The sequence below is a fragment of the Guyanagaster necrorhizus genome, assembly GCF_019112545.1.
Source record: "Guyanagaster necrorhizus MCA 3950 unplaced genomic scaffold BT62scaffold_4, whole genome shotgun sequence".
Classification (NCBI taxonomy): domain Eukaryota; kingdom Fungi; phylum Basidiomycota; class Agaricomycetes; order Agaricales; family Physalacriaceae; genus Guyanagaster; species Guyanagaster necrorhizus.
In genome coordinates this window covers 481,079-507,147 of record NW_025064883.1, presented here as the reverse complement: position 1 = coordinate 507,147, position 26,069 = coordinate 481,079, and the positions used below count along the sequence as shown (strand labels likewise).

Genomic DNA, 26,069 nt, shown 5'->3' with positions numbered 1-26,069 from the left:
CATAGATTTCGTTTCAGAAGCGAGAGATAAACATTGTCTTGCAAAATTTTTCAGACAAGAGGACTGTATACGGAAGAATATAATCTCGTTGAAATTTGCCTCCAAGCGGCCATCGCCATTTCCAGATCTCTCGATCATATTCGCTGACTTTGAACCCGGGCTTCTCTAAATAGATGGTGCCTCTCTAAGTCCTGCGCTTGGTTATAGCGTCCCTACCGATATCCAAGTGCTGTTAGCGCTAGTCATACATTGCTCATGGTAACCAGAATATCAGGTATCGGCGGAAAGGTGGGGCTGTTTACCGACACTCGAGCGGTGGCATTCAAACTTGGAAAGACAAGTTCGACGCTCGCAAATTCCGAAATGCTTGATTACAAGAAATATTCCAATTGTAGATTTACCCCAGCACTCAAGAGATCTCCGTTGCTGCACCGATCTGCTAGCCGGAGGGAGATGGGCGAGACAACAGTATCGGACGTTGATCAGTGTTGAAAACGCGGAAAACAAGGCAAGAGGGCGGTCGGGGATGGGAATGGTATCTCCTGGATCAGAATTGAGAAGACATATGGATTCATCCTAGTGGCATTTGACAGTGAAAGGGGGGCTTCAGTGACGAGGAACAAGGATCATCTATCGATGGGGGAATGCAAAGAAAAAAGTCGGGGTGTATCTCTGAATGAAGAAAGTGGTGAACGGCACTCACGCAAAGAGCAGCAATTTGGAGTGAATTTCCTAAGAATGGAGAATTGGAACACGGAGTCTGAACGGGGAGAATGTCCAAAAACAGTCGATTTGCAGGTCGGAGTTTCAAAACAGCGTGTGAAAGTGATGGACAGCTCCGGGGTGGGGACAGCAAAAGTTTGCTCACCACCTCGGTTGACGTTGTGCTCGTCGTCGTTCGTATCGTCGAGGTCGTGTGCTGTTGATTATTCAGGTCGCTGGCTGCTACCCAAGGCAGTGGACTGGCACCGAGTCGCAGGGCGTGATTAATTATTGGCAAACACCGGGCACGTTGTCTGGGATCAAAACGTTGACCAAACTCGTTAGGTGAAGGCAGCCGTTTGCCTCGCCTTCTTCCTTCTTAACCTCACACTCCAGCTGTGCTCTTCCAATTTCTGTCACAGCCCTTGCCTCCAGCTCCCATCTTTCCTTTCTACCACGACCATCTGCTTACGACCCTGCCCACGCTTTTTATACCTATCTGCCCTTTCTCGCTTCCCGAATTCGCCCTGCTGTCGTCGTCATCACCACCGTCGGCGTCGCTTTCCTCCTCCATATCTATCTGCTCACTTACGTTTCCACCATCTACTCATTATTCCCAAAAGTTACCCATCTTTTATCACGCATTCATCGGAGGCGACTCTAGGTCTTAATTATCTCATAGGTATATTTCCCTTTCTTTTACCTTCTCTTTCCTCGACTAACACGTGCATCTCTTGCAGTATTAAATGCACGACGTTGTAACGATTTCTTCCCCGAAAAGTTACTTTCCAAAGACTCCAGACGATCTACTGCCCGCTATCACCCTCACGAATAGACCTCAGACTACAGACACGACCTCCTGGCCTCACAAATCTGATTCTGAGGTGTCACTAGAGGTAACTTACCTTGTCTTCTCCTCTCACTTCTCACTGATCATTCCTTCTTAGACTTGGCTTCCACAGAACGATAGTAGCCCTCCGCCGCTGACACGCCGAGCACCTTCTGCAACCCTACAAAAATCAGCCTTTTCCAAAATGACTTCTCTTTCCGAATCCAACTCTTCTAGCACGGACTCGGCGCTCGGTGGCAACAACCGCTGGCTCTTCAATGCCAATGGCCAGCTTGTTGATGTCAACTCAGATGCCGGTGCAGCCGGTTGGGACTTGGCGGACGAGATTGTTCGGCTGAACATTGGTGACGTCGCTGGGGAATCGGGAGATGATGCACCCATTCGGACACCCCCAAAGTCCAAATTATCCAACACGCTTGTGCAATTGACGGAAACAAGTCCCTTGGAGACTTCTTCTGCTGACAGCCTCGGCTCTTCTCCTCCCTCTTCCGAGCATCAGATCACCATCTCTCACTCACGAGGGTCGTCAACGGACACTACAGAGTCTAGCTCCCAGGAGTCTGCACTTTCCGCTGCCAGCAACACTATGCTTTCTCATTCTCCTCTCAATAACGGACCACCGAGTGAATTGAAAGAGCGTCCGCATTCATTCAGCGGCGGCCTGTCGAGCGCAGATTTGCGTCGTCTTCAGCATGCCGGAGAAGGCCCTGGTTTAGACGTAGTAGACGGTCAACTGCAGCAGCAGTGGCCTCAGTATCGGGAGTCCGGACCTGCTGGAGAGCAGCTCTCGTACCCTTCACTAGCGAATAACACCGTCTCTGTTCACCGTCCCCAGGTACAACCTCATCCGCCACTTTTTGACTATCGATCAGCCTCCCAGTCAGTCATTCCCGGCAGAGATGATCTTCAGATTGACTACAATCTTCAGCAACGTAACTTCAGCCCTCTTTCGCACACGAGCATGGGTACCACCGCCCCTGGTGCTGCACCCTCATATGTGCAGAACAGACCTAACAACGCCGTCCCCATTCAGTATCGTCAGCCTCCGCGCGGATATCCCCAGCAACAGGGCCTCATTCCAAGCCCTCCAGGCATGCCATACCCCAGTCATACCGCTCACATGTCGCTGGGTAACTCGCAACAGCTTTATGACATGATGTTGACGGGTCCTCCTCAAGACCATCCTGCGGTATCTAGAGTCCAACAACAGCATAACATTTTCCGAGGCGCGCATCATCACTCGGCCTCTGACCCGTCGGCACTTCGAGATCCATCGCAACTGCCCTTGATGGGCGGTAACATGCAGCCTTACGCCCCGGGCTTGTTCCCACCAGGCATGGGCGCGCCTCCACCTGCGATGGCTTTGTATCCTAATCAGTTCTATGGACAAGATACATATGCCCGGCAGGACGCCCAAGTCATGGCAAGATTACAGCCACAATATACTGGTCCTTATGGAATTATCCCGCCGCAAATGGACAGTGGTCTTCACAGTCCGAGTAGTGCCACCAGCGGGGGCCAGAATGGTCCTAGCGCTAACAATAGAAAGCTGGGTCTCTACAAGACGGAGCTCTGCCGCAGTTGGGAGGAGAAAGGGACGTGTCGATACGGCGCCAAGTGCCAGTTTGCTCATGGTGAGGAAGAGCTGAGAAAGGTATCACGGCATCCGAAGGTCAGCCACTAGTTTGTTTTCAATTCACCTTATGTACTGAACCTTGATGTGCTTCTAGTATAAAACCGAAATCTGCAGGGTAAGTATATTCTTGCTTCCGGACAGTCCCAGATAGTCGAATGCTGATTGTTACAACAGACCTTCTGGGTTTCTGGCTCATGTCCGTACGGTAAACGATGCTGCTTCATCCATACCGAACTTCCAACATCTGGCGGCGCCGCTGTTCCTGGTGCCACTCCGGAGAACGCTCCTCCCTCAGCACGCCCCGATGGTCGTGCCCGCTCAATGAGCACTAACAGTGATCCAGCAGAGCCTGTGTCTCTTCTTGCTCGTATCTCTGCCAAACGTAATCAAGAACCACCAACGAACAGCTCTACTCCCATTGACGTTAGCTCTACTAATGGTTACCAATTTACGCGCCCGCCGACGGGTTCCCTCAGGGTCGACACTGCACTGGATGCATCCACGATCAAGCAGAACAAGTCCGCTTATCCGGCATTTGCGAGTAACGGTGTCCTTCTACCCAGTGCTGATCATAACAGAGGTGCCAAGTCGCCCGCACCTGTGACTGCTGGTCCGGACCTCGGCAGACACAATAATGCACGGATCGAGATAGTGGGTTACAATCAGGTATGTCCGCTAATCGTACAGCTGGATTTCTATAATGAAAACTCATAGCGCATCAATCAGAACGGTACACCCCCTACCAATGCTAGTGTTCGACATTCGTTCAATGGCAGCGAGGACGCTTCTTTCACACCGTCCCAGCCTGTTCCTGGACATTCGTATACTCTATCATCCGGTGATAATACAGTGCCTTCATCCCAACAGCCATCGCGAGGAAATGGTCACGTTCGGGCAGGCAGCGCGGGTAATTGGGGAAGCTTCGCTCGGAGCAACCACTTGTCGTCGGCGTCGTACTCACACGCGCCTACAGCGGCTGGTGAAGCGTCGATCAATTCGCCCTGGTCAACAACGGAGCTAACGATGGGTACATCCAGACTTCACGAGAAAGCTTGGGCTTGAAATCGTGCATTAGCATCCGTGCGGCGCACGGTCCCGGACATGCCTTTGACTGTTTCTTTCGAATGATTTCCTCTCTTGATTATGACTGCCGTGCAGGATCGGACAATACTCCTCTCTCTGATCTCAAACACCTGTTACACTACTTCCCTTTTCGCGTTGTCGGATCTCTACATACATACGCTTGTTCGTGTCAATCCTCCTGAAAACCACATAGCAATTTCTCTCCACGTTTGATTTCTCTCTTGTCGTCAATACTAGGGCTATACTTTATCTCACCCAGTTTGCATAGCATTATCGTCGTCACAGCAACATGTTTTTATTCATCTCATTCAATATAAATCTTGTTATTCTGCATGGCTAGGGAATTGTAATATATAACCAGGCGGGTAGGATGAAATGACAATAGATGCGCGCGGAGTCAATGATATGATGAAGATACCTGTAATGAACATTAAAGAACATGCCAGCCATCAAAAGATGTCATTCCAGGGCACGCATACACCCAATTTTCTGATTTCACGACGGAACCCCTTGATACGGTCAAGGGCATAACCTAAGTAGTCGAACTCGGGTTCCTCAACTTTCCCCTCGACATCCTCCCTCGCCTGAACAATACCCCAAACAGCCCACATCGCCGCCGATGCAGGACTCCAGTAACGGACCTGATCCTTAAGCTTGTTAACTGCAGCTTTGAGCTCTAATTGGCTAAGCGGGGTCTGGATTGAATGCTGGATGTATGATGCACAAAAATTGGCTTGTTCTTCTTCGCTTGGGTAACGCGAAGGGTCGAGGAGGTGAGGAGTTGGGCCATGATAATTCGCGGTCCATTCTTGAAAATGATTCGCAATGTCGAACGATGCTGTGTTGGGGCCGGCGTATTCAAAGTCCACCACAATGATCTAAGATGTGAATCAGTCTTGAGACGTTGACCCTGACGAGGAAAATAAGACTTACTCGGCGATGAGGGGCACATTCACCTGGCATGTTTGTCAGTCTAAGAATATTCCCGTACTGGGCGTCGTTGTGAGCAAAGACTCGCCGACTGCCATTCTCGACATCGTCTACCGCGGCTAACCATTTCAGATACGCCTTCCACTCCTTGCTGAATCTTTCCAAATCTATCTCGTTGCGCAATGATTCGGAGACGTTGGGTAGTGCCAAGACAGCTTGGGCGAGTGGTAACCAAGATTTGACGTTCACTTTGACACTGAGGTCCCAGCCTTTACCTTCGCCTCTGGTCTCTGGCAAAGTTTCCTCAACGACTTCTATGTCAACAGAATGAAGTTCAGCCATTCGTGCTCCAATCCAGGCACTGATGGTTCTGTCCCTCATTTCAGTTGAGCTCAGCGTTGTGGACTCAAAAAACTCCTCAAGCCTGCCATTCTCAAATGTTCCGTACACTTTTGGGCCCAAATGATACTTTGAGGAAAGGATGTGGAGTGTGTGGAGTTCTCGGGGGCGGGAGATGAGTGAACCGGATGATGGACCATATATCCGGAGCAAAAGAGTACGAATCTCGGGGGATCTTGGATATAAGACAAAAAAGACGGCGTTTGTCATGGAGCCAGAGACTTTCTGGATCTTTATCCCTTGTGGCGTGATGGCGGGGTCAGACCAGGAAGGGACACGCAAGGTTTTGATGCATGCGAGTAACTGCACGGCGAACTTGTCGGTTTTGTAGTGTCTATGCCATGAGGAGAGAGGTAAGGGTCAGCTCCGGCATGGACAAGAGAGCGACGACGGCAGACCATGAACAAGGTTATCTATTCTTGCCAAGGATAGTCCGAGTTCTTTGATGAAGGAATATCTCACCTTGCTTCCAGTGTATTCTTTGCATGCGGCAGGCCTTCCTCGGTGACAAACTGCGCCTCCTCTGGTGCGAGCTGAATAGAGCTTGATGAGTTGCCGATGATGAGCTCCGCCAGACTCTGGACGGACCTAGCGGAAAGACGCTTGATCATAGATGGGGTACTGGACGACGGTGGTGAGAACGCTGGAGATATAATAGGGGAGCAGCTGGGCATTGTGGGTGACGATGAAGAGATGAAGGTGGTGGTTCGAGTTAAAGAGGAGAACAGTGCACGATAAGAAAGCGCACTGTGGCTTACGCCGGCGATGACGACAAGAATGTTTCATGTCGCGCATACAGTCAGTTAAGTTGAGCATACAATCTACAATCTGGTCGTGTGCACCGAAATGACGGTACCGTGGCGCCGTCAGCGCTGGAATCTCAAAAGGTGCCTTTCTCGGAGTGAGTCTAGCCTGTTTTCCAACTGAACCAAGTCGGTTCATCACACGTTGCGTCTCGTCCGGTTTCCACTATAAATTAGCTTGTATCTCGAAAGAAATGAGTCCTTGTTAACATCACATTATTTAATATTAACGTGCCGACTCATTCCACTGGCTGCTGGCAGATCCTTAATATTACTCCGCCAGGGACAGAAAAGTATTCCTTTTTCGCCACACTCAGCTACATGAACGACGTATCGTCCGTAATGTTAGTTCTCCGTGTCATCGAGTCTAGGCAGTCGCGCCCATATGGTGAGAAGGTCGTCAGCAATACCCGTGGGTCATAGGAACCGTCTTCTAGTGCCATTCGTCCTCATTTCGCATTACCGTCAAGGCCCTGTAGAATCGGGGATGAGACTTCATCAGAAACGAGGCTGCCAGTCAGTCAACGTCAATACGGGGCCAATCGATACATTGCTATATGGAACTAAGTAGAGATCCCTTGGATTCGTCTACATATCTATCTATATCTTTATTATAATGCACTGGGATGCGACAAAGAAACCCAGTATATAATTATACATACCGTTATAAAGTATTTCGAGTCCTTCTCATACGTCCACACTTCATGCAGTACTACCACCCGTGGATATGTGTTTCTCCGAATCACCATCTGCTGACCGGTCAATCGGTAGCTTCCGCACCAACAGAGATAGCTGTAGTTCGTCAGCTCCGAGCCATATTAACGAAGCAGAGAGCCTTACCAAGAAGGCGAGCCCCAGACAGGGTGTACAAACGACCCAGATGGTCTAAAAACTGTCAAAAAGATGGAAATCATCACTATCAAGAAGATGGCGTACCTGAACAGAAGTCGCGACAATATTCAAAACCTCCCACTGCAATGACACGGGCTCGATCGAGTTGAGCCCACTAAAGTCCAGAGATGATCCTTGGATTTCTATTGGCAGGCCCGATGGCAAACGGCTTGATACTCGAGCGTAAAAGATGCTGCCCGAAACAGCCTTGGCGAACAGAATCAGAATGGGTTCAAGGAAAGTCAGGTAATACTTACGAGTCCGACTGTTGCTCCGGTGAAGCGGACCAGAAAGAACGCACTCGTGCCCGTCGCTAGCTCTTGTGATTTGAGTGTCCTCACAAAAATCTGATAAGGTGCATGTAACATAACCCCCATCCCAATCCCACAGATCAGTGGGAACAAGACTTCCTGTACGTCCGACGCCTCTGCTCTCAGGAGAATGAGGAGCCCTGGTTTATGAGAAATGAGCGTGGTCGATGTCGTAAGAAGTAACAGAAATTTCACCGAAGCCAACGGTCGAAATAAGCAGACCGAGCGACATAATCCAGTTCTGGCCACTTAGGTCCCGACGGCGAGACTGCCAGTAAGCAATGAACCACGCAGCCGGCATTGATGCAAGCGAAGAGCCCAAAGAAAATGGAAGGAGTCTGATACCAGCTTGCAAAGGGGTGTAGTTGCCAACCGACTATGAATACCCGGTGTGAGCAATGCGATTTCCATGCATATTTGAAAACATACCTGAAAGAAGAACGCGAGGTAGAACAGCCCAGCATTGTAAGCAAAATTGTGGACAAAGGTAACGACAAGGATTATGACTGCGCGAGGACCGGGTTAGTAGTCAAACATATCGTCCTCAGGAAAGACATACTCGCAGAATGATCGGTAAATACTGTTGTTGGAAACAGACAGTCCCGGCCGGTATTCATCTCATAAACCCCACCGCCAATAAGAATAAGGAGACCCAGCACTAGCATCATTATCGTCGTCACAGATTTCCCTAGAGACGGTTCCAATACTTAAAAAGCGGTTGCCACGGAGAAAACTTACAACCGTTCTCATCCGCAAAACTAAATCCCACGACGATAAAAGATGTCCCTGCCATGAAAAGAATCCTGGTTATAGTAGCGTAAGACACAACACATCAAATAGACCATCGGCCGAAACCTACAAGCCTCCAAAGTCGAATCGCTGAATTATAGTGCGCAATGTATAGTTACTAGACCTCTGTAAGCTGACCCCGTGGAGAGAACAGACAAGTACTAGCGTAGCGACCGCGCAGATAGGTAGATTGAGGTAGACTGTACGGTGTGTGTGTGAGATCATTTACAAGACGCGTATTGCCGGTACTCACATCCCCACCTCCAGCTTAGAACAGAGTCCGTGTCGCCTTGATAGGCCATTCTCAGACAGAATCACAATATTAGAGTGGAGAGAATGCGCACCACTGAAAAGGCCCCCCAACAGAGGACCTGCAATGGCCGAGCAACTCCATGTAATGCTCAAGGCCTGTGACCACTTGGCCCGATGTTGTACCTCGACGATTTCAGCTGTAATGACCCACACTGAACTCACGATACCGCCGCCACCAACTCCTGCCAGGGCACGAGACCCAATGAGCCTGTACAAAAAAAAAATGAGTGGAACAGCAGAATTCGACCCAGTGATGCTAAATTTAAATATCTTACATGGTGATACTCTTCCTCGGACACGACGGGTGAGGATAGGGAACAGATTAAATCGTAAACACGTACATTGCTAAGTCCACACACTAAATTTCCAAGGGCAAAAATTATCACGCTCGCCAATAACAAACACTATGGTGAGATCAGTATCAAAATCTGGGTCGACCGCGGATCCTGTACCTTTCGGCCCACAACATCGGATATTCTTCCATAGAGGGGTTGAAATGCAGTCTGGGTCAACATGTACGCAACACCGACCCAGGTGTACTCGGACTCTGAAGCTCCAAGGTCATTCGAAATCGTTGGTAAACTCGTCGAAACAATATTCTGATCGGTCTCTTAAGTTAGGTCTTCTCGAAGATCATGGACAACATACAGCATCCGTCGTAGCAAGAAACAGCGTTAAAGCAGCCCTGGTGAAATTATATAGGAACGGTCAAAAATGATACATGCGGACCATGCACCAGGACTCACCCGATGTGGACCATGAGAATTCTGAACGTTGAGAGATGCTGAGGCACTTGTTCGCTTTTGTCAAGAATCGTCGAAGACGAAGAGTCTAATGTGAGGATAGAAGGCGTCCCCACGTCATCGGCACCGCCGTATCTTGAAGAAGGATCTGGAGGATCTGAAATAGGCTTTTCATCCACTGTGGTGCGGTCGTGAGTCGTAGAGAAGATATCATCAAGGTCGGAGCTGGACATCTGTCGGACCATGGTACCAAAAGGAATAGGACGGACTGGCGGGAAACTAGAGAGGACGGGAGCTCCTTCGAGGAAAAGAAATAAATCTCATATTTTCCCGGGGGGGGGGACATTTTATAGTCGGAACTGCATGAGTACCTGGTCGGCGGTAATCAGCTTTGGGTAAGACGGGGATGGAACTGGACTCACGGGGAGAAGACCACACTCATGGAACCTAGAGATATGAATACGACCAGGGAGATTTGATCTCCCAAAGAAATTGGCTTTCAATACATAAAAGTAATTGGTCTTGCAAGGGATTTCATTACCGAAGAGCATCCCCTCTAACCTGAACGGGTGATCGAGCAAGTAGTGCCGCTTCTCAAGAGAAACTGCGTACTGAGAGCGGAAACCGGAAAGTCTGGCCCGAACCATTTCAAACCAAAAGAATTCCGTAGGAACGAGACGGGGAAACATGGGTCACCAATTGGCAATGCTTCAAAATTATCCAAGCAGAGTGTTGTTCAAATAACGAGCCATCGTGGTAAAAGAAAGAACCGGCCCAGCCAGTTTATTTCAACTCCGCGAGAGATCGTCAGTCCGGTTGAGAGGTGGCGCGTCTGTTCACGTCGGTACATACACTAACTTAATAATTAGCAGATGGCATGTATATGCAATACGATTCTAAAATTTTAATTATCACGCCGTCGCCCTCTTCTTCTCCTGATCTTCGTCCTCGCCCTCCTTCGCCCCTTTGTCTACCTCCTTCGCCCCCTTGTCTACCTCTCTCGGAGTGTCCTCAGCGGCGACTACTAGCGTAGGAGTGCAGATAAGAACACGAAGGCGTGCGTTGGCAAAGGATAGAAGACATGCCAGTAAAAATCAAAACCCAATGAGTCCTCGTAATTTTTGCCACGCACGAAACACCAAGCCACCTTGTGAGGGTGACTGATGTGTAAAAGAAGGCATACCATTATCATGACCTCCTGTCCCTTGTGCTTGTGACGAACTTGAAGACTGAGAAGCCTTATTGCTTCCCTTGCTATCTTTGGAAGTTGGTCGACCTTCAACATCGTCCACGTATTCTTGCAACAGTTGGCGTTGTCGTTTTGAGAGCGATCTGGTCAAAGATACGATATCAAAGTCAGTGAGCATTATGATGGTTGTGAGGCTTACCTGGGAAGGACCACCGAGAAGGTAACATACAAGTCCCCACTAAGACCGTTTCGAACTTCTGGGACTCCACGTCCTTTCAGTACCATCTCCTCTCCCTGTTGTGTGCCGCCGGGTAGTCGGACATCCACTTCACCATCAATGGTAGGTACCCGTACCCGACCACCAAGAAGCGCGGTGTGGAACGGTACCTTAACCTCATGGAAGAGGTTGACTCCTTGTCGTGTAAACTGCTTCGACGGGGCAACACTGACCCGCACAAACAAGTCACCAGGCGTCCCCTTTCCAGTTACTGGTGCATCTCCCGCTTTCGGAACACGGATAGTCATTCCGTCCTCGACGCCTGATAAGAAGGTAACGACAAAGAAGCATGAAAAGTTTATCAACGTGTGACGTACCTGGCGGTATATCGACTTGAATGGTCTGAGGTGCTCGGACCTTGCCCACTCCTCCGCAAGAACCGCACTGACTGCCCCGAGGTATCGTACTTCCAACACCAGAGCAAGACGGACATGTGCTAGCCATCTGGAAACCACTATCGATAACGAAAGTCCGGGTACCGGAACCACTGCAAGCAGTACATGTTGTACGTTTAGCGCCTGGCTTTAGACCGAGGCCGGAGCAAGTCAGACAATCGACAACAGGTGAAACCTTGACGCTGCGTTTTGTCCCTTTACATGACTCCATGAAGGTTATTCCGACTGAGACCTCTAAATCTTCACCGCGCGACCGTTGTCGACTCCCAGGGCCATTATTCAAAGCGCCGAACAGGGACTCGAAGAAACTCGAGCCGCCACCGACATCGGGACCAAAGGCAGAGGAAAAGTCCTTGAATCCACCAAATCCCTGTCCATTACGGAATGCTTGAGAGAACGAGTTTGGATCGAAACCTGGCTGCTGCGACGTGGAGCCATACTGGTCATAGGCAGCTCTTTTATTTTCGTCTTTCAACACCTGTATGCAGCAGACTGAGGGAGAAGTGGATTGGCAAATAAATTGGGGCTGACATCATAAGCTTCCTGAATTTCAACGAACTTGTCCCGTGCACTCGCGTCAGGATTAGTGTCTGGGTGGTATTTCCGAGCAAGCTGCAGATATTGAGTGACATGAAAGTACAAGATGCGATAGCGGGCGTACAGAGAAGTAGACTTTTTTGATTTCAGCCGCTGTTGCATCCTTATTCACCCCGAGAACTTTGTATGGATCCTTGGGGGCGCCGGATAGTGGGGAAGCATGAAAGTGCCGCTACGGGACGGTGAGCACAGTGCGCTGCGAGCGACGGACGGAACGTACCCGTTCAGCAAGGCGCCTCGGGCAGGGGAAACGGTGGGCAGAATTAGGTAGATTGTGAATACATCTTGATCGGTAGAAGGACAAAGAGGAAGTGCCAGACCGTTGGGCAGGCCTAGAACAGGAGTAAAAGGCAACAAAAGACGAGACGCCTTTTGCTGGGATACACGGACGCATGAGGCAACGGGAGAATCTGCAACAACCAGAGTGAGAGTGACCGAGCTCGAAATTTTGCCTGTTTGTTTCGGATGCCTTTGCGCAACACGTGCCCATATTTCCATAACGGGAGTCCACGTGTTTGGACGACGCTCTCCCTCGGAGCCTCTTTTTTTTTTTTGTCTTTTTTTAAATTTTAATTTCTTAGTCGCCGCATACAGTATTTGCTTTTCTGTTGCCACCCGTACTGTTTTTTTCGAATCGTTTTTTTGCAACGTTTTTTCACGGGTCTGCCGTCATTCAATTCTTGTGTTGAACGCCGCTGGACAGGTCCTCACTGGCTTATTTTAAAGACGGCCCAAAGTTTTCCAAGTCGCCGTCATTTTGTTCGGGCGTGCCACCATGCTTTTCCATATGATACAACAATTTCCTCGCCCTTTTTGATGCCCTCGTGCGAAGACCAAATTCCCATCCGCAGGTCCCCCAATTCACTCCGCCTGTCCACGAATACTGCATTCGGTTTATCCTTTATTCCCCGAAAATCATTAACAAATCGCGCCTCGTTGCCCATCTTGCCCGCGTCGACCCCAATGCAGCTCCCGTCTTCAAATCGATGCAGACACAGGTCGTAGTCCGAGTCCAGCCGATTTTCACAGTGTATTTCTCCTGCTTCCCTTCAACTTTCTTAACGTGTTGTGGTAGCAAGTACATACCAATATAGTCAACAATATGTGTCTTTGGAGCTATCTTCTTTGCAGCAAACAGTCCCAGTTGTCCGAAAGCCGGATGCTCGGGCCTAGAAATGCGACGAATAGCCACAGCCGACGACTTGGCCCATGCTCCCTTTTTTACTGGGCTAGGCTCCATGAATTTCCTTGCACCCAGCGATACCGAAGCATGGTATTTGGGTGAGGTCAGGTAGACTATATCTTTGGGCCAATGGGGAGGGGTCATCACATAAACATGTCGTGGGAATATCCGAGGACCGACCTCATTGCTGCAACGCATCAGCTCACCTGCCTTCTTTCTCCGTCATCTTAATGGGTCGTTCATCGACCAAATCGGTTGCTCGAGTATATACCGATGTCAATGCGAAGCTTGGCCCTTCATGGCACGAATATGGTTCGCAACTCTGTCTTACATACAATCTTGCTATTCCTGACATCTCTGTATTTCACAGACAATCTTCAGGTCCAATGGGGCTCTCAGGATCACTATGAAATCGTTCGGAAAGTGGGGCGGGGAAAGTATTCGGAAGTGCGTCATTGTCAGACCTATTACTCTCGAAAGACGACCTGATTGCACCCGTAGGTCTTCGAGGGCATCAATGTTGTAACGGAAGAAAAGTGTATCGTCAAGGTCCTAAAACCTGTGAAAAAGAAGAAAATCAAACGAGAAATCAAGATCCTACAAAACTTGGCCGGAGGACCCAATGTCGTCGCGCTTTTGGACGTCGTTCGAGATCAAGCGTCCAAGATACCAAGTCTAATCACAGAATATGTCCACAACGTGGATTTCAAAGTTCTTTATCCCCGCTTCTCCGACTACGACGTTCGTTTCTATATGTATGAGCTGTTGAAAGTAAGAGAATCCGATCCTTCAATGACGATAGGCTCACATGCCCTGGTAGGCTCTAGATTTCTGTCATTCGAAGGGTATCATGCATCGAGATGTAAAGCCGCACAACGTCATGATAGATCATGAGCTTCGCAAGGTGGGCAGAGCTTATATAGTTTCTGCGTATTTGTGGTTAATCAGACATCACAGTTGCGGCTCATCGATTGGGGTCTTGCAGAATTCTACCATCCAAAAACTGAATACAATGTCCGCGTTGCTTCTCGATATTTCAAGGGTCCTGAGCTACTCGTTGACTTTCAAGAATATGACTATAGTCTGGACATGTGGAGTTATGGGTGTATGTTTGCTTCAATGGTAAAAGGCCACCTTTCTTCCCTCACCAGTGTCAATTAAAGTCACTGCGCTCCCAGATCTTCCGCAAGGAACCGTTCTTTCATGGTCACGACAACTACGATCAGCTAGTCAAGATTGCTAAGGTGCTAGGCACTGACGAATTGTTCGCTTACATCGACAAGTACCACATCCGTCTGGATGCCCAATATGATGAGATCCTCGGCCGGTTTGTAGCTCGCTAATCACATATTTATCCCAAACTCAATCCTCGTCATCATAGGTACCCTAGAAAGCCGTGGACACGATTTATAACATCGGAGAATCAGCGCTATATTTCGAATGAGGCTATTGACCTGTTGGACAAATTGCTACGGTATGACCACCAGGATCGTCTTACGGCTCGTGAGGCACAACAACAGCCATACTTTCGTACGCTTTCTCGTCATTCTTACACGGTTCCCGGCTAACACTCCTCCACAGTACCTATACGACAAAAGGAAGCCGCCGCGAACGATTCAGCCGTATCAGAATGATCGTTGCTCTAATACGCTCTATCTCTGCTGTCGTGTGTGCTTATGTATATAGATCGTTCTAAATTTTACCTCTTTGTATCTCCCGCTCTAGTGTCGGATATCAGACCGATGTCAATGTTTCTGCTGCATGTTCTGCTCGCCATGCATGCGTAATTTCTAGCACACTTGAGTACTCTGCCGTTCTCCTCCGTGTGTCAAGATGTGCCTAATGACTATGAGTAGAACCCACATGCACTGACTACCTATTCTAACCTAAAGGGCTCACGCTCTAATCATGAGCTTCATGAGTTAGATGCCGCGTGAACTCGACGCCCTCGTGCTCACAGATAAGGAAGCGTCACTGAGACTGACGCGTTGAAGGCTCCAAGGCTCCCTGACATTGATTCGACGTGTCACTACGATACGATGGACAGGCATTTTCGACGTCTTTATAAAATGGACGTGGCCCGATAAATTGCTATATTTTGTCCCCCACTGCTCATTCTATTTCAGCGCTCAGGATGCTACTACTCACACTTCTCGCTGTCGTTGGGATATCCGTCGTCCTGGCATTTGATAACTCACGATACGACAACGTACGTCGACATACTCCGTTGTAATCTTCCACTCGTTGATGCTTTACTCCGCTAGACCGTTGTGTACGGCTCTGAAGCCTTTGTAGCCTTTCTCTGAACTGTTCGCCAGATACTGGGGCCAGAACTCTTACGGTGCAACTCACTCTGATACCGCCAACTATCAACAAACGCTCTCTTTCTACTGCAATGTGTGTTTATCCTTCCAAAGCGCCCTACGATATCCTGGTGACCAAACTTCTCAAGGACGACGCGATAGATGTCTTTCCATTGGCGTTCCTCAACGTATTCTTTGGAACAGGTGGTCTGCCCTCAATCAACCTCGCAAACGTACGCTTTGCATCCTCCCTATGGAGCTTCGTATAAGCTGAACCATGATAGACTTGTAATAACGTCGATAACACCACATTCCCTGGGACAGAATTGGCTGACTGTTCTTTGTTGGCCACAGACATTGCCACTTGCCAAGCAAAGGGGAAAATCGTAACTCTCAGTCTTGGTGGAGCAACTGGCTCTGTAGGATTCAGCTCTGACAGCCAGGCCGTTCAGTTCGCCAACACAATTTGGAACCTGTTCCTTGGAGGAACTTCAGACACCCGGCCATTTGGTAGTGCAATTTTAGATGGGTATGAAACTCGCCCTTTGACGTGATAAATAAGTCTGACATCAATGTGGCGTAGTGTCGACCTGGACATTGAAGGCGGGACGTCGTCAAGTTATCCTGCGTTTGTGAATGAATTAAGATCATTGGCTACTGGCACATCGAAATCGTGAGTCGTAATTATCAGTTGGGATTTCCTCTTGAAATTAGAGTGGCAAAGGTATTATATTACAGCTGCGCCACAATGCGTTTTTCCTGATGCTGCGCTGAGCGGTGTTCTGAATGCTGCCAGCTTCGACGCAATATATGGTACGCGTGTTGGTCATTTTGTTATTCCCCTAGCATTAATTCATTTTCATCATTCTGTAGTCCAGGTACGTGAAATATTAGCGGAAGATCAAGACATATAAGATGTTACGATGCACAGTTCTACAACAACCCTTGTGGTCTGACAAACTTTGGGGAAGCTTCGGTAGGATATGACTGTCTTTCTTGCAGTTTGATAGCATCTCACGTCCACCTTTGCAGAATTGGAACTTTGGAATCTGGTGAGTTGGCCGCATTTGATACCCAACTTTAAATATACGGCATCAATAGGGATGCTTGGGCTCGTAACACGAGCCTCAACCCTGATGTCAAGGTCTATATTGGTGCACCGGCTTCATCAACTGCTGCAGGATCAGGATACGTCGACATCGGAACTCTGAGCGAAATTGCTGTGCAGATGCGGAATAGCTTCCCGTCTTTCGGAGGCGTGATGCTCTGGGATGCTTCACAGGCTTACGGTCGGTTCTCGATCCCTTATGATACTCTTTTGACTATATCTTGATATCAAACAGCGAATGATCGCTACGACCTGGCCATAAAGGAAGCCCTTGCAGCGGCCGGTGGAGTGGGATTTACCTATCCAGCTTGTTCTGCCGCCAATTACTCCACTGGAAGTGTCTATATAGCCTCCTCGACAGTCTCATACAACGGGTAAGTTCCTTCGTATCGTATTCGCTGCACGGACTAAGCATCCTATTTATAGATATATATGGGAGGTCCGTGAGCGTGTTATCTCTTACTCCTTAGACGTAAATAATACGCATTCATCCGCAGGCAAAGTGGTGGACTCAGTCGGAGCCTGCGAGCAATCCTAATGGAGATTGGAGTGCCAGTTCGTCTCTTCCACTTCTATCTGTCCAAGGTACAGAATACAGCGGTTTTCTTTTAGTTAGCGCCTGTTCTGGCTCTGGTTCAAATGGAGGGAACCCCACGACGACCACGGCTACTACTACTACTACCTCCGCTGGAAGCACTCCCACCTCTGGAGGAGCCTGCACGGGAGTAGACGAATGGGAAGGCACGACGATTTATGTTAGTGGTGATCAAGCAGTATACAAGTTCGTACCTTGATTCAAATTCTCTTTTCGACTCCGCGAAGCTGATGGACATCCTAGTTCCCATTTGTGGACCGCGAAGTGGTGGACGCAAGGTGATACTCCCGGAGGTGAGTGAACCGCGGGTGCATCTGTGGTGTTGATAGAATCGATCTTGTGTGTGCAGGGTCCGCGGGCGTTTGGGTCGATCAAGGTGCATGTGTGTCGCTGAGGAAAGTCTCACCGGCACCCAAGCCCACCTCGACAGGTGCTCGAGGGTCAGGCTACTTTTCGCGGGACGATGCCTTGTAGGAGCTAGGGTGGGAGTACCTCTAGAATTATGGATATGATGGCATGTATTACAGTGTAGATGACGAGTTCATTTTCGATTCTTTGCATTCATTTGCCAACCAGCCGTACTGCACCCACTTATCTGAGACGACACAGAACAGAAATAGGGCCATCGAGGATAGCGACGATAGAATGTCGATTTCGTTACGTATGCACCCCGAGATGCAGTGATAGCCTTAGGCTTTCGTTTAATTCAAATCCGGCGATGGGCACCAATACATAGTTCCAGGGCAATGGTACCAGTGCTGCGCGAATCAGACCGAACGACCTGGACTGCAGAGGGGCCCGGAGTAACGACGAAGGCACAAACATGACGCGACAATTATGAAAATCAGAGCAGTGTCGACTTGTCCGAATCGGTACAACCAGTTGCCAAGCGCTCAAGGGTGTTTTTACTTAGCTTTGTACGTATGCCTGTCATGTACGTTCTCATGGGCAGAAAACTGATGCCATGGCGAGACGATTATGCAGGTCATTACCCCAAGGATAACCCTGAAACTTGCAATAGGCATGTGCGGGAGCCAATGGATAAACCCAAGGTCCGATTCATAGATTCGACTCATTATCAGATCCTACCTACATAGGTAGTAGTAGCTACACCAGAAGTGAAGCAGAGCGAGGTTTATTACGCCTCCGTTTATACGTACCTTTGCCCCGAAAAGGAGAAAATTTATTGGGAGGCTCTGCAGAGGTGTCCTTTGGTGATTCGGCTTGTTCATCCGAAGTCTTGGGTGCCTTGGAAGGTGGAGGGGGATCAGGATCATATTCTGGATTTCTGGGAAACCACTCGACAAGACGCGAGGTGGCACTGAGCCCCCAGATATCGTTGTGAGATGAAGAGACTTGCTCTGGGTTTGGAATAGGAATATGGTAGAGACGGCCGAGAATGGCATGGAAGGAGTAGTATGACTGCTTGATGGGTGTTTCTCGTTCACGATCTAGGGCACGGAGGTGGGAATAGACTGCATAACCGGCGTGCGCATCGTTGGCCGCATCTATTTATGCATCGTGGGCTTTGGCATGAGAAGAAATAGGAAAGCTTACATCGCTTTTGCGCTAAAGAGAGCGGAAAAGCTTCCCAATTGCTCCTTGTGATAGAGCCTTTGGATAGCGCAGAACCAAGATAGGTGGAAACGAGCCTGGCAAGACCGATGGGATTCTTGAAGGGGCCATTCCAAGAGGGGTTGTCGACAGACCTAGCAAACATGCTAAGGTCTACACAAGACAACACCGAGAGTCTGTAGTCATTGTAGAGTTTTTTGACGTCGTCTGGAAAAGACTAAGCTCAGAAGAGGAGAGCACAACTGCAAGAATGACGGACTTTGGATGCCGACGCCCACCTTGATGATTGAGCTGTTCTGCAGGAAGCGCATCAAAGAGGCTGGTACAGTAGACATGGCAGAGAGATGGAAGAGAAAGACGTCGGTCGCTGTAGCGATCTGGACGAGGGCGACTGGATTCTCACGGGCGCCACGAGCAAAAGTGGGCTTCCATTCGAGGTCGAAGCCGACGTGGCCAACGTAGTGCTCGAGGTAGCGGGCGATGATGGCGTCGGCAGCGAGGGCGGAGGTGATGTAGTAGGGGAGGGCGCCGGGGCACCAGTCGTAGATGGGAACGGCCGACATGGCGGTGACTGTGGAAGAAAGGGGCCGAAGGAAGGGACGAATATCACGTGTTTGCCGATGGTCGGGGCGGCCAAAAATAGCGCAGAGCATGTAGAGTTTACTTGGCGTTAAAAATAGAAAGCTGCCAAGACCAAATAATGATTATATATTGCAGCGTCGGTTGTGCTGCTGCTTTCTTTCTCTCTCCCTCTCACTCATGGCTTCCCAACTCGACCTATTCACCGCCGCCCACGACTCCCTCAGCCAGGCATGTTTTTATTTTATTTCTCCCCCCCACTGCACCTCTGTACTCATATATATATATCTCTTTGCCCGTAGCCACCTCCTCCTACCGTGCGAGAAATTCTCGACGCATATCGTGCGAAGGGGGATGGCGACCGCGACATGCTGCTTGCCATGCTCAAGGCAAAGACGGCTGAAGAACACAGCCAGGCAGAACGGGCCGCGCTCCTACGCACCTTGATAGACGTTCAGCGACACACGTCGTCCTATCTGCCGTCGCCACACATCTCCCATTACCCGACGCCTTCGACGTCGCATTCCCCCCCTCAGCAGCATCATTTGCTTGTTCCCCACCGTCAGTCTCGCCACCAGCGGAGCGATTCACCGTACGCTTTGCCACCAATGGCAGACACTCGTGCTCGTAAAAGGCACCGTGGCAAGTCGCAGTCACCGCCAAGACATCCACCATCGCCCTATTCCCCGACATCCTCTTCGTCATCTGCGGCAGATTACTCCCCCCGTGCTATCCGGCCGTCCATGGCTATAGGCGCCCTCCTCTCCAACGGCCGCGTCCCAGAGCTCGAGCGAGATACTATCACCCAGCTGAGCGACATATCTGACGAAAGATCCAAGGCCCGAGATTACCCCATGACCATGTCTTGATATCCGTTTCATCCTACAACTTGCCCAACTGTTGCTACTCTTCGCCTTCGCTGAATCTCGTTATTTATTCCCTTACTGTACCCATACTGTACATATTGCTTATCCCACTACCAATACTGTTCGCTGCTAGTACTGCGCAAAAATTTTGCAGAGTATTCTTGAAAGTACTTCCCATGATCTAAAAATAGGGCGCCAAGACCTCAAGTTGAAACTCAGAACAGGCCAAGAAGGCTTGGCATCATCTATCTTTGGCAACCGCCCGCCAGATATTCTTGGTCAATCTAAATATAGCCCATCTAGGCACACCTGCTGACCTCGGGCCCCTTGGCGTTTCACATGCCGACCGCTTACATAATCAAAAGTTCGTCTGCCTCCGAGACGCGTCGAGTTATTATTCTCTTTCTTTCAGTTGCTACTACCATCATGTCTGATGACGAATTCAGCAACGACGATGGATTCGACAACATTAGCGAGTCCGCATGGCTTGCATTCGATGCTGCGATCGTGCAACAATTGACAGTACCACCGCCTCCACAACGGGACAGCTCTTTTTACACCGAAGATGAATTTTTAGACTTTGATGAGGCAGCTTGGAACCTGCTGGACGAACAGACAAGAATAGGATACGAGAGACTCCAAACCCAGTTTCAGCCAGGTCAGTCGTCTCAGCGAGTACAAGGACAAATTGTTCACATCAAGTAGTAGCACCTTCACACATAAATCAACAGAATGTCACTCCACTAGCCCACCCAGGCGAGTCATCCCGCAAGCGGCCAAATATGTTACCTAATTATCACTGTTTTCCTTTCAGTAGCAGGCCCTTCACACCAGTCAGCACTCCAGGCCTTGCGTAAGTGAAACAGGTTTCATTCCGGTCAATATCTCACGTCTTCAAACTATCTGTTGATTACAACAACATTGATTTGTGGTGAATATTCTTGTCCATCTTTGTCTGTTTCTCACACTCACACTTGTTTTTAGTCATGTCGGCCCATCGTGTTAGCCCAAAATAAACCTCCTAATGTGGCGCCTCCCCCTGTCGTCCGGACCAACAGTAAGAACAGCCCGGTATAATAATAGTCAACCACATTCTCACATTCTCACCGCGCCTGCAGCTCTGCCGCTCTCCCAGCGTGACCTCAATACTGACTCTTCCACCGGCTCGCTTCAAAGTGGAAAAGGCAAGCGGCCTCGTAATGACTCTCAATCACGATTGCCATGCAAAAAGGGGAAAATGAAGGCCCATAACCCCCCCCAAGCCGGCGAGTCATTATTGAATAGTTATCTAAAAGCGTACCATGCAGACCTCGAATGTCCCATGTGGGTAATTCGAATTTCTAATGTAGATCCATGTCATCTTACAATGGATCTTCGATGCGGCGTAGCTGTCAAGATTTCTTGTATGTTTCTCCGAATCAGCGTGGCTGCGCATTCAGTTTTTCGTGACTAGGGTCGCCGCACATGTATGTGTACCTTGCGGCCACAGCTTCTGCGGCGAATGTCTCAGCCAATGGGTCGAGGTCAAGGTCTGCTCAACCATTCTTGTCAATTTGACCATCTTAATATATGTTGACCCGCCCGCACAGAGGGATTGCCCTTCGTGTCGCGGCAAACTCAATGCCCCTCGGATGGTGCCCAATGTCGCCATAAACAGTCTGGTGGAAACATATCTCGATCAACTTGCTTGTACAGAGGGCAATGAAGAATGGAAGCGTCGTAGAAGCAAATATGCTGAAAGAGAGGCCAGGAAGAAGTGAGTATTTTCGCCTGCTTTTACACGTCGTTTGTTTCCTTTTCATGAATTCTGGGGTTTGGCAGGAAATGGAAATCGAAGCTGCAGGAGGACAAACGGCATCGCGTACGAGCCATTCTAATATTGGACAGCGACGAGGATAGCAGCCAAGACGAAAGCTATGACTCGGAATCGGAACAACTAGTCGCTACAACTACAACCCCCATGGGCTACCTCTTTGGACGCTAGTTCTAGACCACTTTTTTTTTACAATGAAATTACGACTCAAGATGGACACTACTGTACAATTATATGTTGTATGCGCTGGATGGATAGAAATGTACCCTTGTCAAACATTCACTGGAAATGTATGAGAGAGTTTACGCAGACTTGTGATAAAACGTTACCTCAAATCTGGTATTTTATGCCACTGGAGCTGGTAATTGTTGTGAGGCGGGTCCTTGCATTGTACTCCACGAGACAGGGAGATCGAAGGAAAGGGTTCAATGCTTCAATGAGGTGAGGATAGTCACGAAAGAGTGTCGCCGCTGTCGACATGATCACATCGTAACCCTCACTTTGCGAAGAGCTGTCGGTCACGGAATGACACAAGAGTATGAATTATGACTGACGAATTCTGCAACAGCGCCGAAAAGTGGGTGTAGACGGCAGGCTGATCGTGAAAGGTCTCTTTGACGGCCTGGAGGTAGGCAATTGCGGTATTGAGCTGGACGACCTTTAATTCTGAGGTGTATCCGCGACCGCTGAGAAAGGGCATTGTGAGCAGTAAGTAAATTGCAATCGGTGTATTGAATCTGTGAGGGATGGTAATGAAGGCTGTTATTTATTCATTTGCGGGACCGAATGTACGAGTCAGAAATAACAGCAAGTGGTGATGGCGACACCCCATGCAAGTCCAAAGTAGTAGTCCCCTCACCAAAAGAACCAAGTCCGAGTCGACAGGCGCCGTCTTGCCTCCGGTACCGAATTTTTAGTCGAGTCAGAGATGGCAATGTAGCCCATCCTTGTATTCACCGACATTGCAAGCAATTATTAGCGGCAGAATCCTCACATTCCCAAGGCCAAAATTATGATCCCGTAGAATGAAGCTTTGACACAAAACATGCCACCTGATATATCGGCCTGAAATTGATTACTCCGGGTACCAAAGCATTATAGGCATGTATTCAAGCATACACGAGCGGAGGGGGGGTACAAGGAAGAGCAACGAAATATCATGGTGGAATGCCATCGAGATGCAAAGAGCAAATGTGAATGAAGATGTATGCGTTTAGTTCTTTTTACGGAAAGAGCAACCTGTGAAGATATTGAGGACCGCATGATAGAATATACTCAAACGAAGCATACCCTCCGTCAGACGAGCCCGACCTCCAGTTGGTTGGCATAGAATGCTGGCACACGAACCACAGATGACGACTGTCTGAGCGTGCGAGAATACGGTGGTGATGGCAAAGCATCCTACGCAAGTATAAGCAGGCGCCCACGGCGACACTTCGAGAACACGTACCGGGGCATTTGACGTCCATGAAGTAGCTGTTAGGTGACTGCACGAGCCGCTTGAGCTTGTGTTGGCGTTTTTCGAGTTCGGGGGAGGGGTTGAGGAGATCGACAGCAAGAGTCTGCAGACATGGATATTCAGAGATGCCAGGGAAATGCTGAAAAATACACACCATGGTGAAGCAGCAAGATAACAAAAGGACTCGCTTTTTTTTGAGAGAGAGTGCACGGCGGCGACGATGACGACGACCGATTCACACTCTAAAGCCTAGGGTCTGTCATTTGAATCGGAGATTGAACCTTATCCCTGGAACTGCATCACGTGCTTCCAATTTTCTCTCCGCTGCACATTTACTTGGGCTCCGAAACTTCTCCCTTTGGCTTACAGTGTGCTGTCTGATATCCTTTGCTATACTCATGCGAATTCCCTTCTGCATAATAGGATCCACCTACGAACATGGTTCTGCGGGGTTTGAAAATCGATTTCGGCATAACGGGTATTGCCTGTTCCTTCGCGGCTTCTGTCCACAGCGTATTTACTGCGCCTTTGCTGTTATCTCGGGTTTGCGATGTCAGAACGCCACAAAACAATAGACTCGTATCATAACCTGCCAGTGGGAACAGAACGGGGGAGCTGTGAAGCAGTCTTGGGCGGCCGGATTGATCCTGTAGTGCGAGCATTGTCCTTGGCCTAGCGACGCACAAGCTAGACCTACAAAGTACAAAAGGCTCAAGGTACGGGAGATGATACGGAATACGAAGCTATCCAGCAAATAGTACAAGGATTGCCTTTACGAAAACAAAGACAATAGGAAGATGTCCTTTTGTTCTCGCACGTGGTCGGGAAGCCAAGAAAGGAATCGCTTTTGTTGCTCCCGTAGTGCATTGTGCTGCGTCGAACGAATAATGAAATATATATAAAAGGCCTGCCATGCGCTCTCTTGTCTTCCCAGCTCCCCGCTTGTTTTCTTGTACGACCAAGGTCAGTTCCCTTCTTCGTATTCAGTATGGCACATACCCTGACGGACTCTTTTCATTTCGCTCTTAGGCTTCCGTTAGGTGCGTTGCATTCACTTGTAGCCCTTTGCTAGCCGCCGACTGACTGCAGTGATAGATTTCCGCTACGCTTTCTCTTCAACGTTTATAACGTTTAATCTTTTGTCCTTCTTTATCCTTACGCGTGCATCTACCCGCATTTCTCATCGCTGGACGATACCCTTGCATACCCTCAAGTTCTAATTCACTCAAGCAGCTACATCCTCTTAAATAATTCGTCATGGCCTTTTCTTCCTCTATCAGTGTCTCCGTCGCCGTCGCCCATGCCGTTTCCTTCCTTACGCGTCCCTTGATGTCTGCCTACCCAGCGACAACTATTATCAAGCTGCAGCTTGTCCTCGAAGCCAACCTCACCGCCCATTACGCCCCGTCCTGGGTCCCTTTTGAGCCCCTTAGCGGCTCAGGTCGTCGTTGCCTTACCCTCAGCCCAGACTGCCTTCCCCCTCGCGTTGTGTACTCCGCATGTCTTGCTACGGGCATTCAATGGTTTGATTGGATCGCCCGTCTTGGGGGCTGTGAGTTCGACTTCTGCGTCGACCCCGGCTGCGTCTATATGCGTGTAGGAAGCGGCAACGAGACTGTTACTATTTGGGCTGCTGAAGGTCCTTTCTCCATGGTACCGTCCATTAGCGTCGCGGTAAGCTCATGCATCTCTCTCTGTCGCATCACCCATGTTTACGTGTCTGCAACTTTAGAACTCTAAGACTGTCGCGCAGCAGCTCCTTGAAGAGGACTGCGATACTGATGAGCGGCTCTTCGACATGATCGCAGATGAAATGAACGCGCCCACCTGGATGACTCCCGTCGTTCCTCATTTTCCCATCCCTCGGTCTACTTCTCCTTTGTCCTCCATCTCCAGCCATTCGCGTTGCAGCTCCCGCTCGTCCAACTCGAGCTCGAGCTACTCATTTTCGTCATCTGACTCGGTTGGCTCGGAATCATCGGGCTCATCTACACCCACATCCACATCCACGTCCTCGCAGTCGAGGCGTGAGAAGGCAAGGACTTCCCGCGTCTTTGTGGATACCTCTAAGACCGAGGTGACTCCGTATGATGGGGGGAAGACCACTGTTCTTACTGGTGGTGTTATGCTTGGTGGCTCACCCTCAGCCAAAGCGAAGAAGCCCTCCAACAAAGCCCCCGCCGGCTACTGGCGCACCGTTCACTTTTAAAAGAACAAACCATGACATTCCACCGATAATGTTCTACATTTCGATGCTTGCTTGACGACCTTACTTGACGTGCAATCCTCACGCTCATTTTATAGCTTCACTTTCGACGTCCTTTCACGAAAATATATCCGCTCTCGACCTTCGACGACACCTTGGACATTCTCAAGTTCTCAGTTGAACACTACATTATCACATCTTTTCTTTCTTACAACTATTGATACAACATTATCTGTGCCTTTGCTCTCGCGAATGTGTGTAGCATTTAATTCCCTATTCTGTATAAGTCTTTTTAACTCTTCGGGTTTCACTGTCTTATCGGTAGATGCCTTGTCTACTACTTATAATACTTTACGTTGCATTACGACGACTTGGCTTACTACCTTGTACCCCTACGTTGTTGTATGCTACCTAACTCTGCATTGGCTGGCCTGGCGTAACTTGTGAGCGAGAACGGTGATTCTAAAACATTTGA

The 26,069-nt window shown here is 49.2% G+C and overlaps 15 protein-coding genes across 15 annotated transcripts; 8 read left to right on the top strand and 7 right to left on the bottom strand.

Moving 5' to 3' along the window:
- Window positions 1-1,736: 1,736 nt before the first annotated feature.
- BT62DRAFT_978484 (uncharacterized protein) lies at window positions 1,737-4,250 on the top strand (the record flags this gene model as incomplete). Its single annotated transcript, XM_043189350.1, has 4 exons — window positions 1,737-3,224; window positions 3,283-3,303; window positions 3,363-3,854; window positions 3,903-4,250. 4 exons carry the CDS (start codon window positions 1,737-1,739, stop codon window positions 4,248-4,250), a joined length of 2,349 nt encoding a protein of 782 aa, XP_043043744.1.
- Window positions 4,251-4,720: 470 nt separating this feature from the next.
- On the bottom strand, window positions 4,721-6,211 carry BT62DRAFT_978483 (choline kinase cytoplasm; the record flags this gene model as incomplete). The annotated part of the gene is made up of 3 exons (XM_043189349.1): window positions 4,721-5,149; window positions 5,205-5,934; window positions 6,063-6,211. 3 exons carry the CDS (start codon window positions 6,209-6,211, stop codon window positions 4,721-4,723), a joined length of 1,308 nt encoding a protein of 435 aa, XP_043043743.1.
- Window positions 6,212-6,681: 470 nt separating this feature from the next.
- On the top strand, window positions 6,682-7,039 carry BT62DRAFT_499141 (uncharacterized protein). Its single transcript, XM_043181168.1, has one exon. The coding sequence runs from the start codon at window positions 6,789-6,791 to the stop codon at window positions 6,972-6,974; it is 186 nt and encodes a 61-aa protein (XP_043043742.1). The 5' UTR covers window positions 6,682-6,788; the 3' UTR covers window positions 6,975-7,039.
- BT62DRAFT_1072347 (MFS general substrate transporter) lies at window positions 6,940-10,138 on the bottom strand (the record flags this gene model as incomplete). The annotated part of the gene is made up of 19 exons (XM_043178844.1): window positions 6,940-7,195; window positions 7,244-7,288; window positions 7,340-7,501; window positions 7,552-7,745; window positions 7,801-7,981; window positions 8,035-8,111; window positions 8,165-8,293; window positions 8,344-8,408; window positions 8,465-8,594; window positions 8,648-8,683; window positions 8,739-8,914; window positions 8,982-8,992; window positions 9,048-9,110; window positions 9,159-9,305; window positions 9,355-9,391; window positions 9,453-9,728; window positions 9,810-9,820; window positions 9,872-10,010; window positions 10,062-10,138. 19 exons carry the CDS (start codon window positions 10,136-10,138, stop codon window positions 7,106-7,108), a joined length of 2,046 nt encoding a protein of 681 aa, XP_043043741.1. The 3' UTR covers window positions 6,940-7,105.
- Window positions 10,139-10,342: 204 nt separating this feature from the next.
- BT62DRAFT_961979 (DnaJ protein) lies at window positions 10,343-12,360 on the bottom strand. The gene is made up of 6 exons (XM_043188617.1): window positions 12,128-12,360; window positions 11,972-12,079; window positions 11,842-11,922; window positions 11,233-11,788; window positions 10,838-11,177; window positions 10,343-10,781 (listed from the first exon to the last, which is right to left on the bottom strand). Exons 1-6 carry the CDS (start codon window positions 12,299-12,301, stop codon window positions 10,544-10,546), a joined length of 1,497 nt encoding a protein of 498 aa, XP_043043740.1. The 5' UTR covers window positions 12,302-12,360; the 3' UTR covers window positions 10,343-10,543.
- A 285-nt stretch (window positions 12,361-12,645) lies between these two features.
- On the bottom strand, window positions 12,646-13,552 carry BT62DRAFT_498992 (uncharacterized protein). Its single transcript, XM_043181167.1, has 3 exons — window positions 13,454-13,552; window positions 12,994-13,402; window positions 12,646-12,946 (listed from the first exon to the last, which is right to left on the bottom strand). Exons 2-3 carry the CDS (start codon window positions 13,286-13,288, stop codon window positions 12,660-12,662), a joined length of 582 nt encoding a protein of 193 aa, XP_043043739.1. The 5' UTR covers window positions 13,289-13,402; window positions 13,454-13,552; the 3' UTR covers window positions 12,646-12,659.
- Window positions 13,254-15,119, top strand: BT62DRAFT_498900 (Pkinase-domain-containing protein). Its single transcript, XM_043181166.1, has 8 exons — window positions 13,254-13,402; window positions 13,461-13,537; window positions 13,592-13,861; window positions 13,911-13,994; window positions 14,048-14,212; window positions 14,269-14,417; window positions 14,472-14,620; window positions 14,672-15,119. The coding sequence occupies exons 1-8, from the start codon at window positions 13,321-13,323 to the stop codon at window positions 14,722-14,724; spliced, it is 1,029 nt and encodes a 342-aa protein (XP_043043738.1). The 5' UTR covers window positions 13,254-13,320; the 3' UTR covers window positions 14,725-15,119.
- Window positions 15,120-15,224: 105 nt separating this feature from the next.
- BT62DRAFT_1044009 (class III chitinase) lies at window positions 15,225-17,781 on the top strand (the record flags this gene model as incomplete). Its single annotated transcript, XM_043178459.1, has 12 exons — window positions 15,225-15,299; window positions 15,386-15,487; window positions 15,543-15,626; window positions 15,678-15,922; window positions 15,977-16,066; window positions 16,118-16,214; window positions 16,325-16,369; window positions 16,426-16,445; window positions 16,495-16,682; window positions 16,737-16,861; window positions 16,999-17,282; window positions 17,340-17,781. The coding sequence occupies 12 exons, from the start codon at window positions 15,225-15,227 to the stop codon at window positions 17,395-17,397; spliced, it is 1,413 nt and encodes a 470-aa protein (XP_043043737.1). The 3' UTR covers window positions 17,398-17,781.
- A 342-nt stretch (window positions 17,782-18,123) lies between these two features.
- BT62DRAFT_927554 (ribonuclease H-like protein) lies at window positions 18,124-19,255 on the bottom strand. Its single transcript, XM_043185283.1, has 3 exons — window positions 18,931-19,255; window positions 18,654-18,878; window positions 18,124-18,604 (listed from the first exon to the last, which is right to left on the bottom strand). Exons 1-3 carry the CDS (start codon window positions 19,232-19,234, stop codon window positions 18,204-18,206), a joined length of 930 nt encoding a protein of 309 aa, XP_043043736.1. The 5' UTR covers window positions 19,235-19,255; the 3' UTR covers window positions 18,124-18,203.
- A 124-nt stretch (window positions 19,256-19,379) lies between these two features.
- On the top strand, window positions 19,380-20,292 carry BT62DRAFT_927552 (uncharacterized protein). The gene is made up of 2 exons (XM_043185282.1): window positions 19,380-19,481; window positions 19,553-20,292. Exons 1-2 carry the CDS (start codon window positions 19,431-19,433, stop codon window positions 20,117-20,119), a joined length of 618 nt encoding a protein of 205 aa, XP_043043735.1. The 5' UTR covers window positions 19,380-19,430; the 3' UTR covers window positions 20,120-20,292.
- Window positions 20,293-20,819: 527 nt separating this feature from the next.
- BT62DRAFT_991250 (RING/U-box) lies at window positions 20,820-22,100 on the top strand (the record flags this gene model as incomplete). The annotated part of the gene is made up of 7 exons (XM_043190272.1): window positions 20,820-20,872; window positions 20,934-21,047; window positions 21,101-21,439; window positions 21,505-21,519; window positions 21,570-21,645; window positions 21,706-21,872; window positions 21,938-22,100. The coding sequence occupies exons 3-7, from the start codon at window positions 21,141-21,143 to the stop codon at window positions 22,098-22,100; spliced, it is 720 nt and encodes a 239-aa protein (XP_043043734.1). The 5' UTR covers window positions 20,820-20,872; window positions 20,934-21,047; window positions 21,101-21,140.
- A 43-nt stretch (window positions 22,101-22,143) lies between these two features.
- On the bottom strand, window positions 22,144-23,058 carry BT62DRAFT_927549 (uncharacterized protein). The gene is made up of 2 exons (XM_043185281.1): window positions 22,259-23,058; window positions 22,144-22,211 (listed from the first exon to the last, which is right to left on the bottom strand). The coding sequence occupies exon 1, from the start codon at window positions 22,627-22,629 to the stop codon at window positions 22,426-22,428; it is 204 nt and encodes a 67-aa protein (XP_043043733.1). The 5' UTR covers window positions 22,630-23,058; the 3' UTR covers window positions 22,144-22,211; window positions 22,259-22,425.
- Window positions 23,059-23,142: 84 nt separating this feature from the next.
- BT62DRAFT_978477 (uncharacterized protein) lies at window positions 23,143-23,545 on the bottom strand (the record flags this gene model as incomplete). The annotated part of the gene is made up of 4 exons (XM_043189348.1): window positions 23,143-23,168; window positions 23,220-23,330; window positions 23,380-23,491; window positions 23,543-23,545. 4 exons carry the CDS (start codon window positions 23,543-23,545, stop codon window positions 23,143-23,145), a joined length of 252 nt encoding a protein of 83 aa, XP_043043732.1.
- A 755-nt stretch (window positions 23,546-24,300) lies between these two features.
- On the top strand, window positions 24,301-24,608 carry BT62DRAFT_1001084 (uncharacterized protein; the record flags this gene model as incomplete). The annotated part of the gene is made up of 3 exons (XM_043176693.1): window positions 24,301-24,374; window positions 24,418-24,428; window positions 24,484-24,608. The coding sequence occupies 3 exons, from the start codon at window positions 24,301-24,303 to the stop codon at window positions 24,606-24,608; spliced, it is 210 nt and encodes a 69-aa protein (XP_043043731.1).
- A 37-nt stretch (window positions 24,609-24,645) lies between these two features.
- Window positions 24,646-25,597, top strand: BT62DRAFT_978476 (uncharacterized protein; the record flags this gene model as incomplete). Its single annotated transcript, XM_043189347.1, has 2 exons — window positions 24,646-25,041; window positions 25,121-25,597. 2 exons carry the CDS (start codon window positions 24,646-24,648, stop codon window positions 25,595-25,597), a joined length of 873 nt encoding a protein of 290 aa, XP_043043730.1.
- Between the last annotated feature and the right edge of the window lie 472 nt (window positions 25,598-26,069).

Coding starts and splice junctions, on each gene's coding strand:
- BT62DRAFT_927549 (XM_043185281.1), bottom strand. CDS start 22,629: ATGCCCTTTCTCAGCGGTCGCGGATACACCTCAGAATTAAAGGTCGTC.
- BT62DRAFT_498992 (XM_043181167.1), bottom strand. CDS start 13,288: ATGCGTTGCAGCAATGAGGTCGGTCCTCGGATATTCCCACGACATGTT. Junction 12,947..12,993: donor ACATATTGTTGACTATATTG/GTATGTACTTGC, acceptor GAAGGGAAGCAG/GAGAAATACACTGTGAAAAT.
- BT62DRAFT_499141 (XM_043181168.1), top strand. CDS start 6,789: ATGGTGAGAAGGTCGTCAGCAATACCCGTGGGTCATAGGAACCGTCTT.
- BT62DRAFT_961979 (XM_043188617.1), bottom strand. CDS start 12,301: ATGCGTCCGTGTATCCCAGCAAAAGGCGTCTCGTCTTTTGTTGCCTTT. Junction 11,789..11,841: donor AAATTCAGGAAGCTTATGAT/GTCAGCCCCAAT, acceptor TGCTGCATACAG/GTGTTGAAAGACGAAAATAA. Junction 11,178..11,232: donor TCAAGTCGATATACCGCCAG/GTACGTCACACG, acceptor CCTTCTTATCAG/GCGTCGAGGACGGAATGACT.
- BT62DRAFT_498900 (XM_043181166.1), top strand. CDS start 13,321: ATGGGTCGTTCATCGACCAAATCGGTTGCTCGAGTATATACCGATGTC. Junction 13,538..13,591: donor GGCGGGGAAAGTATTCGGAA/GTGCGTCATTGT, acceptor TTGCACCCGTAG/GTCTTCGAGGGCATCAATGT. Junction 14,213..14,268: donor GGTGTATGTTTGCTTCAATG/GTAAAAGGCCAC, acceptor CTGCGCTCCCAG/ATCTTCCGCAAGGAACCGTT.
- BT62DRAFT_927554 (XM_043185283.1), bottom strand. CDS start 19,234: ATGTCGGCCGTTCCCATCTACGACTGGTGCCCCGGCGCCCTCCCCTAC. Junction 18,879..18,930: donor GGTGGGCGTCGGCATCCAAA/GTCCGTCATTCT, acceptor AGTCTTTTCCAG/ACGACGTCAAAAAACTCTAC. Junction 18,605..18,653: donor CTCTTTAGCGCAAAAGCGAT/GTAAGCTTTCCT, acceptor ATGCATAAATAG/ATGCGGCCAACGATGCGCAC.
- BT62DRAFT_927552 (XM_043185282.1), top strand. CDS start 19,431: ATGGCTTCCCAACTCGACCTATTCACCGCCGCCCACGACTCCCTCAGC. Junction 19,482..19,552: donor CCCACGACTCCCTCAGCCAG/GCATGTTTTTAT, acceptor CTTTGCCCGTAG/CCACCTCCTCCTACCGTGCG.